Source organism: Poecilia reticulata, chromosome 2, assembly GCF_904066995.2.
Source record: "Poecilia reticulata chromosome 2, P_reticulata-male-v2, whole genome shotgun sequence".
Classification (NCBI taxonomy): domain Eukaryota; kingdom Metazoa; phylum Chordata; class Actinopteri; order Cyprinodontiformes; family Poeciliidae; genus Poecilia; species Poecilia reticulata.
The window spans coordinates 2,078,125-2,091,781 of NC_088831.1; the positions used below are offsets into that span (position 1 = coordinate 2,078,125).

At 41.0% G+C, this 13,657-nt stretch overlaps 1 protein-coding gene across 7 annotated transcripts in view; it reads left to right on the forward strand.

Moving 5' to 3' along the window:
• The window catches only part of LOC103477553 (uncharacterized), a 67,987-nt gene that overhangs the window by 12,455 nt on the left and 41,875 nt on the right, over nt 1-13,657 (forward strand). For all 7 annotated transcript variants that reach the window (XR_001777543.2, XR_535666.3, XR_014090563.1 and 4 more), the window contains one exon: nt 2,976-3,141. Coding sequence is in view for 3 of the 7 variants with exons in the window: in XM_081614710.1 (XP_081470836.1) it covers nt 2,976-3,141 (166 nt within the window). In the remaining 4 variants the exon portion in view is untranslated. The remainder of the gene's footprint in view (nt 1-2,975; nt 3,142-13,657) is intronic.

The following is a 13,657-nucleotide window of genomic DNA, read 5'->3' on the forward strand; positions in this document are numbered from 1 at the left end:
CAGCCCTAATGCAGAAAATTACAGAACCACAAAGTTGTCACATCTGATGCAAGTTAGATAGCCTTTTTCTATGGGTTTATGAAGTAACTGTTTCATGAAAGAACATTTTGCTGCTTGAAATGTTTATTTTAGTCTAAACAAAGTACATTGTTCCAGTTTGACTTTTAGTCGAGTTTAGCAAACCCCACACAACAGACGTCAATCCCAACCAACCAGTGCTTGGTAGACTAAGTGACTGCAAGATGTAGTTCTCTGGATATATACTTTTCCAAAAAATGGTTGAAACTTGCACAATAGAGCAAATAAAAAGTCATGGATTAAAAATTAAAAGTTCTTCAACTTAAAAAACTCTATAAATAAAAAAAAATAAAAACACCTAAAATGTTTGGGAATGCACTTCTCAAAGAAACAATTCATAATTATCCAGACACCATAGTGAGCTGTTGACTAATTAAAATAAGCCCAACAAACACAGAGAAACAAAACAGTCTGTAGAAAAATCTCCCACCTGGTAAAATAAACAGCCATCATGAATCAAACCATTCCAGTTGTTTATTGCCAACATAGCAGCTCGTCAATTACAACCGCCCACTTTGGCAAATAATCAAGTTAATCATGACTGCTCCTTGAAGCTGAATATTTCCTCAATTGAATTTATTTTTTATTAATCAGAAGAAGTAAATTTATCATCCTGTAATCACAAGTAGCTGGGTAATAAACTGTAATATTGTAATTAATATATTGAAGTATTTCAGGAGGGACAATGACAGGTTTGAATGGGGGTCTAATGAAATGGCACTGCAGCTTAAAGCAGTGGTCCCCAACCTTTCTATTACCGCGGACCGGTCAAGACTTGGGCATTTTGCTGCGGCCCAGGAGTGGGGGATGGGGTGGAGGTGTGAACTGTCAGATAAGGCTTCTACATATGCCCAATTTGGGTTGTCTTGGCCCCTTTATCTCAGCCTGTGGTGTTTTCCCTGACTGGGAACGAGAATACAACCTGCTGAATGTGACAGGTAACCAATCAGAAAGCGCGGTAACGTAAGAACAAAGGGGAATCCCAAACAGCTGATATATCGGTCAACTGAGAGTCCGGTGGATATCGGAGATGATATGTGGAAATGTTTATTATTATATGTAAAGGTCATTATTATATATGTTTATTCAGTTAAAAGTGTTTACTATGAAAAAAAAAGTCACCTCCAAATCATAGTGCAGCAAATGGAGCGGCTGCTCCCGTTGTCTTTTATCCACCGTCTTTTCTTCTTGTTACGTCTTTTATCTCTTAAAATGACTCCACAAACTATCACTATTGCTTCTACATTGTCATTCGTGTTTGGTTATTCTAAATTCCCGCTATGTTGGGGGTTTTGCTGGATTATCCTCTGGAATCGGGATGTTCGTGAGTGGAATCGGTTCGTGTTGCTCCTGCCTTGGAGACACGAATTGATCGAACCTGTTGTACTTTTATCAGCTCTGTGGTCACAGAGGTTTGGAGAATCGGCCGACAATTCTTAAATCTTGCCGTCTAAACCAGACTTAAGACTCACAAGCTCTACTCATCTCATCTCGACCACTGCCCAAACGCTCTCTGGCTGTGATTGCTATGGTAACGTTTGTATATCACTTCAAAATAAGTTACGGATGTGCCAAAAAACGAACATTTTACTTTCGTGAAAATTTTAACTCACTACTGACTAACAGGAGCCCTGGGCTTGTTTCTCTGCTACAAGACGGTCCCATCTGGGAGTGATGAGAGACAATGACACCCGAAGTGTTGCTTATATCCACAGCCTGCTCGGTCTCTACGTGGCGAAGCAGCTTGAAGCTTCATTGCCTCATTAGCAGCCGGTCGCCGCATGTTACGCAGAGCGGGCTCGCAATGTGGGACTCACCTACCAGTCCGGGATAAATCCATTCTCATGTCTCTTTTCTGGGCCTTTTCCCCTTTGCAAAGAAACTTTCCAAATACATCTGATCTGTTTCTTACTCATTTTGCTGCTTGTGGGCTTAGCGTTTGCGCGCAAGTAACCAAGAAAATCCGGTTAAAGGATTTTCAAAATAAAAGATTGTCCAGACTCAAATAATACATAAAACGGAAATATTTAATTATTTCTTGCGCGGCCCGGTGCCAATTGGTCCACGGACCGGTACCGGTCCACGGACCGGGGGTTGGGGACCACTGGCTTAAAGCACTACTTCATTTGCCTGTTCAGAATGAGTGTGTATTTAAAAAAAACAGTCTAAGTGGATTTATAGCATTGTAATTTGACAAACATATGTGTGTGTCAGTGTGTGTGATTGCATAAATTCACTCAAAAACAACAAATCCAACAATTTTTTCACACTGATGCATAATTGAGTTTATCGCAAATTTTATGCCAACATTGCTAACATTTGATATAAGTGAAGCTAACTCCCACCTGCAGGTGGCGGTATTTCTTAGCCTTATTGGATGTCAAGATATGATGAGTAAGAATAATTAAGATATTTAAGTTTTTTAATAATCAAAAATGTTTGTGTGTGTAATTCTTGTTTTTTCTCCTCTTTTTTCTGTATATAGATTTTGGTCGGGCTTTAATGATGAAAAATTCCTTATAAATATTTCTAAAATACATCAGTGAATTTGATTGCAAAAACGAAATAAACAAATACATAAATAAAGCAATTGTGAAATCCAGACAGATTTAGAGATTTTCTCATCACGATGGTCTACTAGCTAAAGGAACTACTTACAAAGGGGATTTTGAGAGAAAATGAACAGGAGTGTTACTTTGAGCAACTTTCTAAGCATCAACCCTTCTGACATTCTGAAAGTTTTTTGCTTCTTGATCAGAATCGATAGCAGAGTGCATTAATTTCCATTTTTTCAACGTTAATTCACGCAGCTTGCCTCCGTCCAGCCATGTCTGACGATATGTGTCAATGTGTGAGCGTCCATGGCCTCTGGCACACTGACCTCTCTGTCCTTTAAGGAGGAGATGGAAAGCATTCCCGATGCCCTTCATGTGCTGCAAGGAGACGGCAGGAGAAAAAGACAGACGGGACACAAAGGATATCGCTTTTGTCCTTCATCTGCCCCAACAATCCTCACCTTCTGCTCCATTACGGATGAGCATCGAGTCCCGAAGACGCTCGCAGGTATGACACAGCTGCCGCGCTCTGAATCACACCGACACACACATACACACCTTGCAGGTATGGGCCGGTTGCCATGCTCTAGATAATGGATTGCTGAGGGTGAAGCTTGTTAGCCGGTCACAGCTGACACTCCAGACACACAAGAAGCAAAAGGCAAAGGACACAGCAGAGAGCAAAGGATACAGAAACAGCTCTGTTTGATCCCTCGGTCTGAAGCGCTTCATGATTTTTTTCCATTTTTTCTAATATTTTTCTCTCTGTAAGACAGATGAATTGGACCGCTGCTCCTGACGTCTCTATTAAAAATACATTACTGGCTGTAAAACCACAGCTTTGGCTCATCCAGGAACCAATTCATGATCATTTAACTCACATCTGTTTGTTAGCTTGGTATTTACGATGTACTTCGTGGGCTGAGAAATGTCCTAACCGGCCTCGCACTATCGGAAAAGGTTAACCAAACGATGTACGTCTTTTTCTGTTTCTCATTTTCTTTGCTCCTGTGGAGCAACCAATCTTCTCAACAGTCCGAACATAAAAAGAACCAGCAGGACTTGGCAGTGGTGCCAGATTGTAAATTTTTGGCTATGGCAGAGACGAGTCTGGATGCTTTCAAATCAAAATTAAGTCGCAAAAACAGACTTGAGACTCGTCTTACACTGACGCTCTGTAGACTGAAGACTTGACTCTCATTCAGAGTCGGGGACTAGGGCTGGAGTCTCATGAAAATCATTATCTCATATAAACAGGACCAAATTTAAGCTGGGAACTGTTAGTCATTTGAGTAATTGCTTATTATTAGCTACGCCGAGTGACCATATTCTAAATAAATGACTGGTTGTTATGGTAACATTACATGGAAGGGATGCAACAATTGGACCAATCACCTACCAATTCCGATTTTCACTGCTACAGGTTTTTTTGTTTGGACTAATATAGTGACTAGTTAACTTCAGTCAGTTCTCTCTCAGGGGATCAGTGGCTGATTTTCAGACCTTCGCAGAGATAGAGCGGATCGGCTTCTCATGTATCAGCATTGTCTGATACAAAGATCTATTTTCTGAGACATGTCCTGTGGACTGATGAAACTGTTCAGCCATAATGTCCATTGTTGTATTCAGAGGAAAAACAGGGATGCTTGTGCCATCCCAACTGTGACTTACCCAACATCCACCATAAGCATCCAGACAAACTGCTTACAACACATGGCTTAAAGACAACACAGTCAGTGCTTTGTTATGGCCATCACAAAGCCCTGAGAAGTTGTGGGTAGATTATAAAGAACATTGCTCACAATTGTTTTTAATTATACTTTACCGTCCCAAAATGTTGACAAGTTTGCAGTCACAAAATACACACATCTAAAGACACACACATGCGCGCACACACACACACACACACACACACACGCACACGCACACACACACACCCCACGGTCTCCCAGAAGGTCAGTCCCTCTGAGAATGTCCGTTTGAAGTAAGGACCTCTGTAGCTAGCTGCTGATGGCCTGAGTCAGTGTCAGGTGTGTGTGTTCGTGTGTGAACTTCAACATACATGTACTTATGGATCTGTGTATGCCTGTAGTATTACATTTAATCACACAAATTAAAATGTTAGATAGAAATATATGTAAGTAAGGCAATGCAATGTTTCTATTATGGGTTATTAATTATTTAAGTGCGTGTGTGTGCGTGCGTGCGCGCCTGTGTGTTTGTGTGTGATGTGTGTGAAGGAAAGACGGTGCTCCTGAGGCAGCAGTGTGTCCGTTACCTCCTGGTAATGGATCCTGATGGCCATGGGCAGGCCTCCATGGAGCGGGGGTCTGGATTTGTCTGTGTGACCCCATCCTGCTGCCCTAACCCTGGGAGGGGAAGCCCTGAGGGGCGGGGAGCCATGCAGGGGGCCGGGTCACCATCAGCATGCATAACGCTCAACATAAACACACACTGTTAGCCTTGTTTAGTGGCAGCGGAGGCCAGGAAGCTGCTCAGACAATCTGCTTGTCTTTTTGCTTCTTTTTTTAAAATACAACTGTTGGAAAACATCCGTGTTGTGGCATTTTTATACTCCAAGGAAAATAACCGTCTTGTCTTTAAAGTGTTGATAAATCAGATGAATAATGAGTCTTTCCCAAGGCCATTTTAAAACGATCTCTTCAATAAACAGAAAGTTTTTGTAGGATGAATTTCTTTCTGGAAGATTAAAAATGCCTTTAAATCCCAAACAGATCTTCTCCTTCTGGTAGAAAACTTGCATCATTTTATGAGTAAAAAGACAAGAGAATTGTTCTTTCCCCATTTTTTTCTCTCCCTCCAAGTAAGTGAATGTCAGAAAGAGGGGAGCGGTTCAAATAAACAGCACTCTCAGGGGAGAGGTGACCTTTGAGATCACAGTCAGGGGGATAAAGAGGGGGAAGAAGAGGGAGAGGAAAAAAAATAGGTTGAGTACAAAGAGTGAAAATCAAGAGAACAAAGGATGGAATACCAGGAACACTATGAAAAAGGAACACAGATGAAATATTTGAATAAGAAAGAGAAGCTTCTTAAAACTTGTCTTGTTGGATTTTGACTGGTCCACTCTAGCATGGATATTCTTTGTAGCTCTGTTCCAGGTTTTCTTCTAGGGTTGTCCTACATTCAGCTCACAACTCTCCTCGTGAAATAAAACCATCTCTACATCATGATACTGCAATCACCATGTTTATTCATGGGGATGGTGTGTTCAATCTTCAACTTTGCCCTCGTCTCACTGGAGCACCATCTATTTTATTTTTTGTTGGTGTTCTCGCTAAAGCCTGAATATGCCCGATTTGGGTTGTCTTGGCCCTTTTATCACAACCTGTGGGGTTTTCCCAGACTGGGAACTACAATACAACCTGTTGAATGTGACAGGTAGCCAATCAGAAACGTGGTGACGTAAGAACAGAGGGGAATCCCAAACAGCTGACATATGAGCAACTGAAAAGATACTTGGAAATGTTTATTATTATATGTAAAGGTCATTATTATATATTATTATGTTTATTCAGTTAAAAATGTTAACTATGAAAAAACAGTCACCTCCAAATCATAGTGCAGCAAATAGAGCGGCTGCTCTCGTCGTCTTTTATCCATCGCCTTTTCTTCTTGTTACGTCTTTTATCTCTTAAGATGAGTCCACAAACTATCACTATTGCTTCTGCATCGTCATCCGTGTTTGGTTATTTTAAATTCCCGCTATGTTGGGGGTTTTACTGGATTATCCTCTGGAATCGGGATGTTCTTGACTGGAATCGGTTCCTGCCGTGTGGCTGGACACACGAACCGATCGAACCTGTTGTACTTTTATCAGCTCTGTGGTCACAGAGGTTTGGAGAATCGACAGACAATTCTTAAATCTTGCGGTCTAAACCAGACTTAAGACTCACAAGCTCTACTTATCTCCTCTCGCCCAAACGCTCTCTGACTCTAGTCGCTATGGTAACGTTTACATACCTCTTCAAAATAAGTTACTGATGCGCCACAAAAACGAACATTTTACTTTCGTGAAAATTCTAACTCACGATAAGGACTAACGGGATCCCTGAGCTTGTTTCTCTGCAACGAGACGGTCCCATCTGGGAGTGATGAGAGACAATAACACCCGAGGTGTGTTGATTGAGCACAGCCTGCTTGGTCTCTACATGGCGAAGCAGTTTGAAGCTTCATTGCCTCATTAGCAGCCGGTTGCCGCATGTTACGCAGAGCGGGCTTGTAATGTGGGATTCACCTACCGGTCTGGGATAAATCCATTCTCCTGTCTCTTCTCTGGGCCTTTTCCCCTTTGCAAAGAAACTTGATCTTTTTCTTACTTTTTCTTACTCATTTTGTTGCTTGTGGGCTCAATGCGCAAGTAACCGAGAGAATCCGGTTAAAGGATTTTCAAAATAAAAGATCCTCCAGACTCAAATAACACATAAACGGTAATATTTAATTATTTCTTGCGCGGCCCGGGGGTTGGGGACCACTGCCTTAACTCATTAGCAGGGCTTTGCCTCGTCTCCACAGGTAACTGTCAGTGGTATTAAGAGTGAATCTTCCTCACCTTCTGAGTTAGTCGAGAGGAGAACTGACGTGACACATTCCCTCATTGAGCAGAATTCTTTCAGCTCTCCACCCCCCATTTGCTCTCCTCTTAAACTTTTCTTTCCTCCTGCACCTCTGTCCCTATCCTCCTTTCAGTCTTCTGTTCGATCTCTCTCTCTCTCTGGGCTTTTTTTGTTGCTGCTTCTTTTCTCTCCCACCATGGCGGGGTGACATCAGTAGCCCTAGGGAAGTGCTTCGCTGTGGGAAGGAGCCTTGGCTTTAAGTGGCTCTAAGTGGCTCTAGCTGTTTGTCTGTTTGGTTGTTTATTTTCTCCTTCTCTCACCCTGGGCAGGGAGGAGAAAGGGACACTTAGCGTTGGGGAGACTGCAGCGTGGCCAGGCGGGGAGGTTGAATACCGCTTAGTAACCTGCAGAGTTTGCATGTAAGGCGAGCACAGAGAGACAAAGTGCAAGTTTATTATTGCAGTTTGCATGCGCTTGTCATTTTATCATTAGAAATGTTCTACAAGCGTCCGATGGCCGAGCATTTTATTATTTTGCTGTAATTATGATGTGTGTGTGCGCGGGGTCGTGTGATCGTATCGACAGAGCCGAAAGGTCCAGGTATGACCTTCCAAAATGACATTATTTGCCATTGATTGCCTCCGGTTTCATTTTTTTGTCTCACTGGGAGTACAGCACCAACAATCGGCCCCTATTGTTCGGTTTTTAAAGACAAACAGCCACACTGAGTCCATTCATAAAAAAAGGTAAAACAATCAGGCTCTGGTCAATGCTGCAGATCAGATCTGAAAGTTTCAGCTTGACCAAGGATCAAGGCATCATATTTTAGAGTTATATTATTTAACATAATTAGGAATGTATAGATGTAGACAGCAAGCTGATGCTGGAGGTGAACACATTGAAAACAAAATTACAGTTAGTTATTTTATGTTGGTACATTTCCACTGACTGATTTCAGTACTTTTGAAATTAACCTAAAACCTTCTAAATCTTGACACGTTCTAGTTCTTGTAACTATCCCTGTAACCACCTCCATGTTCACATCAAGAAACAAGGTAGAAAATGTTAACCTGGTTACATATTAACCTAAGAAATCACTTTACTTTCTAAACTATCTCAAACTTTCTGACTGGTTTAATGTCTGCTATTATGTCCAAATAGCAACGTAAAACAAGATTACCTGGGCACACATCGACTCGACTTTCAAATTCTTTACCAGATTCAACAACTGGAATTGTTATTCAGATTGTTCAGACTTCACTGTGGTGTTCGTTCTCTCTGGAACCAACTAACAGTGGTTTAATCAAGATAAACCTCCTTCAAAATTATATTCTACTTTTAGATTTGACAGAATGTCTGTTCTGTTCATTAATCTGAATGAATTAAAATTTTCAGGATTACTGAAATTGGTACTAAATATCCATAAGTCAAAACAGGCCAGAATAATTTTTTTTGCAATTAAAAATGTCAAAACATAACCTCATTTTTAAAGTATTTTAAGAATAACTGCTGGCAAAGGCAAGCAGCAAACACATGATAATTGAAATTCAGTCATTTCAGATAGTTTCAGTTGAAAGTAACTTTTATTAGCATGATTGCATGTTTTTCCAAGATGAAGGCAAATAGGGCTCTAATTTCTCTTAAGTGCTATGTAAGCATGAGCAGCTAATTCATGCGCGATGCCAGACAGCATGTGCTCGTACATTGTGTGTGGGGGTGTGCGCGCGTGTGTGTGTGTTTCAAAGGACCATTGCAAGTGCATCTTACTGTGTAATGCGTGCAAGGCCAGGCAGATGTATGAAACCCCTTCACCCCCACTCCTCCCCTCTAAACGGTCACCTCACCTCACACGTATCGGTGCTCGCTCGCCTCACAAATGAACATTTCCACATGATAATGAGGATTACCTGCATGGCCTCACTGTGTTCCTCTCGTCCCTCTGCAAACACAACCAACACACGTTTGCTCATCTGTCCTTGTGCTAGCCTCCCTCTGTTGTTTTTTCTTGTTTCCCTCGCTTCCAGAAACAGACACACACGCACACACCCCTACACGCACACACACCTTCACTGTCCTGACAGTCTCAACTTGAGCAGCAAATGAACACAATTAGCCACGGCTCCACAAACACACATCGGGGTATTGTTCTGCTCACGCTCAGACCTTAATCTCCAGTGGGACTTTGTGTGTGGGCGTGTGTGCGTGGGCGTGTGTGTGTTAATGTGTGAGGGCAGTCGAGGGGAAGCGTTGGCGAGCCCAGCTGACAGAAGGGGCTTCCAGCCCTATTCTCCCCCCCTCAGAGGTTTCCACGACGATGATCAACTCCTCGCGACTTAGTCCTCGCTGTGCTCGCCTCGCTACCCTCATGCACATGCACACAAACACTCTTTGAGCATTTGGCTTGAACTCGTTTCAAACACACTCCCGGCCCCTTCGGTCAGAGCCAGATGTTACAGGGCGAACAAAGGCACAGAGTCACAAGTTACTGTTGGCGACAGCAGGTTGGGCCCCAGGTCATTATTAACACACACTCCTTCAGTTGACCGGCTCACTACGCAGCACATCCACCAAGCGCTCACCGGTCCTTCCCCTTCAGCGGCTGCGCGTTCTGCCTGGATAATTGGAGAGCAGGTATCTGCCTGACAAGATTTCTTGCAAGAACAGCTACGCGACGGACTGCCTAATTACCGCTAGTACATTTGCCTCCAAATGTACTAGCTCCGGACCAGCGGTCACACTCACACCAGCAGCCTGTAGCATGTTACATGAACATGCTGCAGGCTACCTTCAGCCTTCATTCAGGTTGGGGTAGTCGATGTTAGTGAGGGGTTTTCAAAGGAAACCTTGGGAAATGCAGAGTTTGTGTTGGTTTCCTCAAGGAATGCTATTGGGATGTTGGTGATCCAATCAATTCTAGTGCTGCTTTACTCACAGAAAAAAAGAAGAAAGATCCCAACCTATCCAAGGCTTAAATTTCTAGATTTCTGTGCTTTTTGTTTCTAAATATGAATATAGAAGGTAACTATAGAGTTATGATTACTGCTTCCCACACAGTAACTGCTAGAGATATTTACCAGATCCCTGGGCACCCTACAACGATAAGCTGGTATATACAAGAATGGATGGATGGATTGATTGCAGATATTTAAATGTGGAAAACTGATAAAACAACAAATTAAACACATTAGAATTAATGGACAGATGAGTGATTGGTTGATTGGGTGAATATCTTTACAAAACCTAACATAAGTGATTCAACTGATTTTAACAAGTCTTGAAATACAAATATTTTTCTGCGCCTTTTTGCATACCCACCTAAGCCTCAATCAAATATAGTTCTATGTTTTCACACAATAGTTCAGATTTTAGCGATTGTAGGAGTTCTCTTGTGTGTTTGATAAAAAATTATAATCCATTTCATATTGATTTAGAAACAACAATGCTAGTTTTTTAATTCAGGAAGAGTTCAGAAATCACTATTTCAGAATAAGAATTAGGTTTTCAATGGGGTTCAGTGCAGTGATCTTCATTTTTCCAGCACTGTATATATAAAATGATAATAAATTATACATAAAACAATTTAAATAATGCATACTGCTCTAACTATGTGAGTTCTGTAAAATGTCTTGATGATGGTATTTAACCTGTAAAATATTTGTGGTTGTATCTCTGCTGTTGATCACAAACCATCAGAGATTCTTAAAATCATTGGCAGAAGTCAAATTTAAATATAAAAAAATATCTTGATTGAAATATAAATATTGTAAAAAAAAAAACAAAAACAAAAAAAAAACTTACAATGTTCATTGGAGCTCCATAAATGGAAGTGTGAGTTTTGTATGTCAATATAATGTGTCAACTTGAAATGGTCTGGGAGACAGAAACTGAAAAGTTTTCGAACCACTGATCTCATGTACTGAGAGAAATCAAAATAAAGAAATATGAAACCAATAGAAATCATAAATATTTAGCCCTTTGCACCTGCTTCGACTTCTCTCATGGCACACACACACACTATCAGTGTGATCATGTTTCTCCCTCTAACCTTTCTGTAAAGTTTGCGACCGGCGGAGACCTTGCAGCATCTCCTAGCTGTTAGGGAAAATGACGGAGAGCTGTGGCACGTCTGCCAGTCTGACTCCGCTGTGTTTACACTGACCTTCCCTTCAATGGGACGTGCTGCTGGAGTACCTCCGTAGCTATGACAACTGGACATTTTTAGTGGCCACTCCAGCCCCTCTGTCTGCATATAATTAAGCGTGTTCAGATGTTAAGGCCTTCACATGCCAACAACACTTCAGAGCATAAGCGGGTTTTGACTATTATTTCATTATTTATAGCTGCTGTTATCACTTACGTTGGCTGTTTTGCTTTATACACGTAGAGCCATAGTTCTTTACTGTACTAAAAATGCAGCCACAACAGAAATTAATTGGAGTATTTTTTCTTTCTTGTCACGTTTAAATATTTCACACCATTAAACAATTTTAAATTTAGACAAAGGTGATCTGAGTAAATATAAGACAGTTTCCAAATGATGATTTCATTCATTAATGGGGAAAACCAACGTGGTTGTGTCACTCCCAACATCTGTCATCTGGCTTAAATAGGAAAACAGGATGTTTTTTGGATTGCTTTAGAGAAATTTTGGCCCACTCTTCATTGCTGAATTATTTTGATCCAGCAACACTGGAAGGTTTTCCTCTTTAAGGAGAAAGTTGGACTAACTGTGAACAAAGACTGATGGTTCCATTTGCAGCAGGTTTCATTTGGTGTTGGAGGGAAATTTGTGAGAGAAAAGTTGCTCTTCATATTGATATGGGGGAGCGAGCTCAATTTTCTGGTCTTTGAGAATTTTGAAAACGAGAACTCTATGGAGCCCGACCAGTGACAAGGCAGAAAAAAAAAAAACAAAAAAAAAAACTCATGGACATGACTTGTTATAATTGAGTCAAAAAAGTCATGGTCAAATTTTTTTTTTTTTTTTTTGTAAGAATCAATTTTTTCCACTTCATTATGTTTCACTTTGAAGAGGCCCATCATAAAAGAAACTCCATGAAAAACACAGAACTGTGTGGTTTTATCTTGACAGAATTTGAAAAGTTATGTGGCTGTAGATACTTTTCCAAGGTAACGTATGAGATGTTTTTTGATGATGTTTTTAGCTACAATAGAAAGAAACCAAATGAGCGCCTTGATTGATTCCGTGTGTTTTTTAGCCAAACAAACCACGGCTTTCCAGGGACCAGGTCATGCTCCGTTCTCCTGCCGGTGACAATAGAAACAAGCTGAACCCTGTGAATCAGAGCAGTGGCATTTGGAGCGAGTGCGCCGACGCCCACACTCAGACCCACACTGCTGCTGCTGCATGCAGCCAGAGTTCAGCTTCAACATGCACCAGATGCATTCACTTGTCCGATTGTTCCAGAAAAGATGCTGGCATGGTTCTAAGCATGTGTGTTACATCGAGTCTTGTTAGAGCTGTAAATGTCTTCTTCCGTTTGAGCGGCTGGCTGACCTTCTGCATTTTTCATCTTATGCCTTTTTTTGTAGCCGCTCCATTGATGCTCTGTTTTCTTTCACAAATAATTCATTTTGTTAAAAAATTAAAAGTTAAATTCCACTTGCACATGAATTCAAAGTCCAGTTGTCACCCCCGCCCTCTCCATCCACTTCCTGCGGCAGCACTGCCAGCTTTGTTTTGGTAAATTGCTGCAGCCATTTGCATACATCTGTTCCGTTTACAAGTTCACATTGTTTTAATCTGGAAAATATGCTAATGCTTTTTGTGAGGTAGGTGTCTTGTATAATGTGTGTGTGTGTTGTAATAATAGCAAAGGGTGAGGGTGACGAAGGTAGGGGAATGTGTCAAATTAGTTCTCGCTGCACCTTTTAGGTCTATTTGCATTCGTTTCCATGCTGCTGCTGCTGCCAGCGCAAGTATTGCTTCTTGATTAGCGCTAAAATGAGGTTTTGTTGGGAAAGTGGATAGCAAATCTTGACCTGTTGATGTGATTAACTGGGAGTGTTTCGAAATGTTCATCTTAACTGGAGATTATGATGTATTAACCCGGGGAGACGACAGTTTTGACACCGGTTGTTTTGTTTATTCAAAATTCAATTTTGGTTATGTTACATGGAGATAAATTGATATAAGTAATGTGACTTGTTGAGATATTCATTTTTGTGGAACTTTTTCACATAAAATAACTTTTATTAGGATTTTCAAACTAATACAATGGAACTATGAATATTTTACAGAGGGTTCACTCTGTAAAATAAAGAAAATGTCCAAGTTGTGAACAAGCGTACCCCCCAATAGGTGGCAGTAGTTACAGTTTAAGTAAGACCCTAAAAATGGACTCAGCCCTTTTAATCACCAACAGAAAATAAAGGAATTTGACAAATCAGAGTATTGAAAAGATCCACAATGCATTAGCCATAGATAGT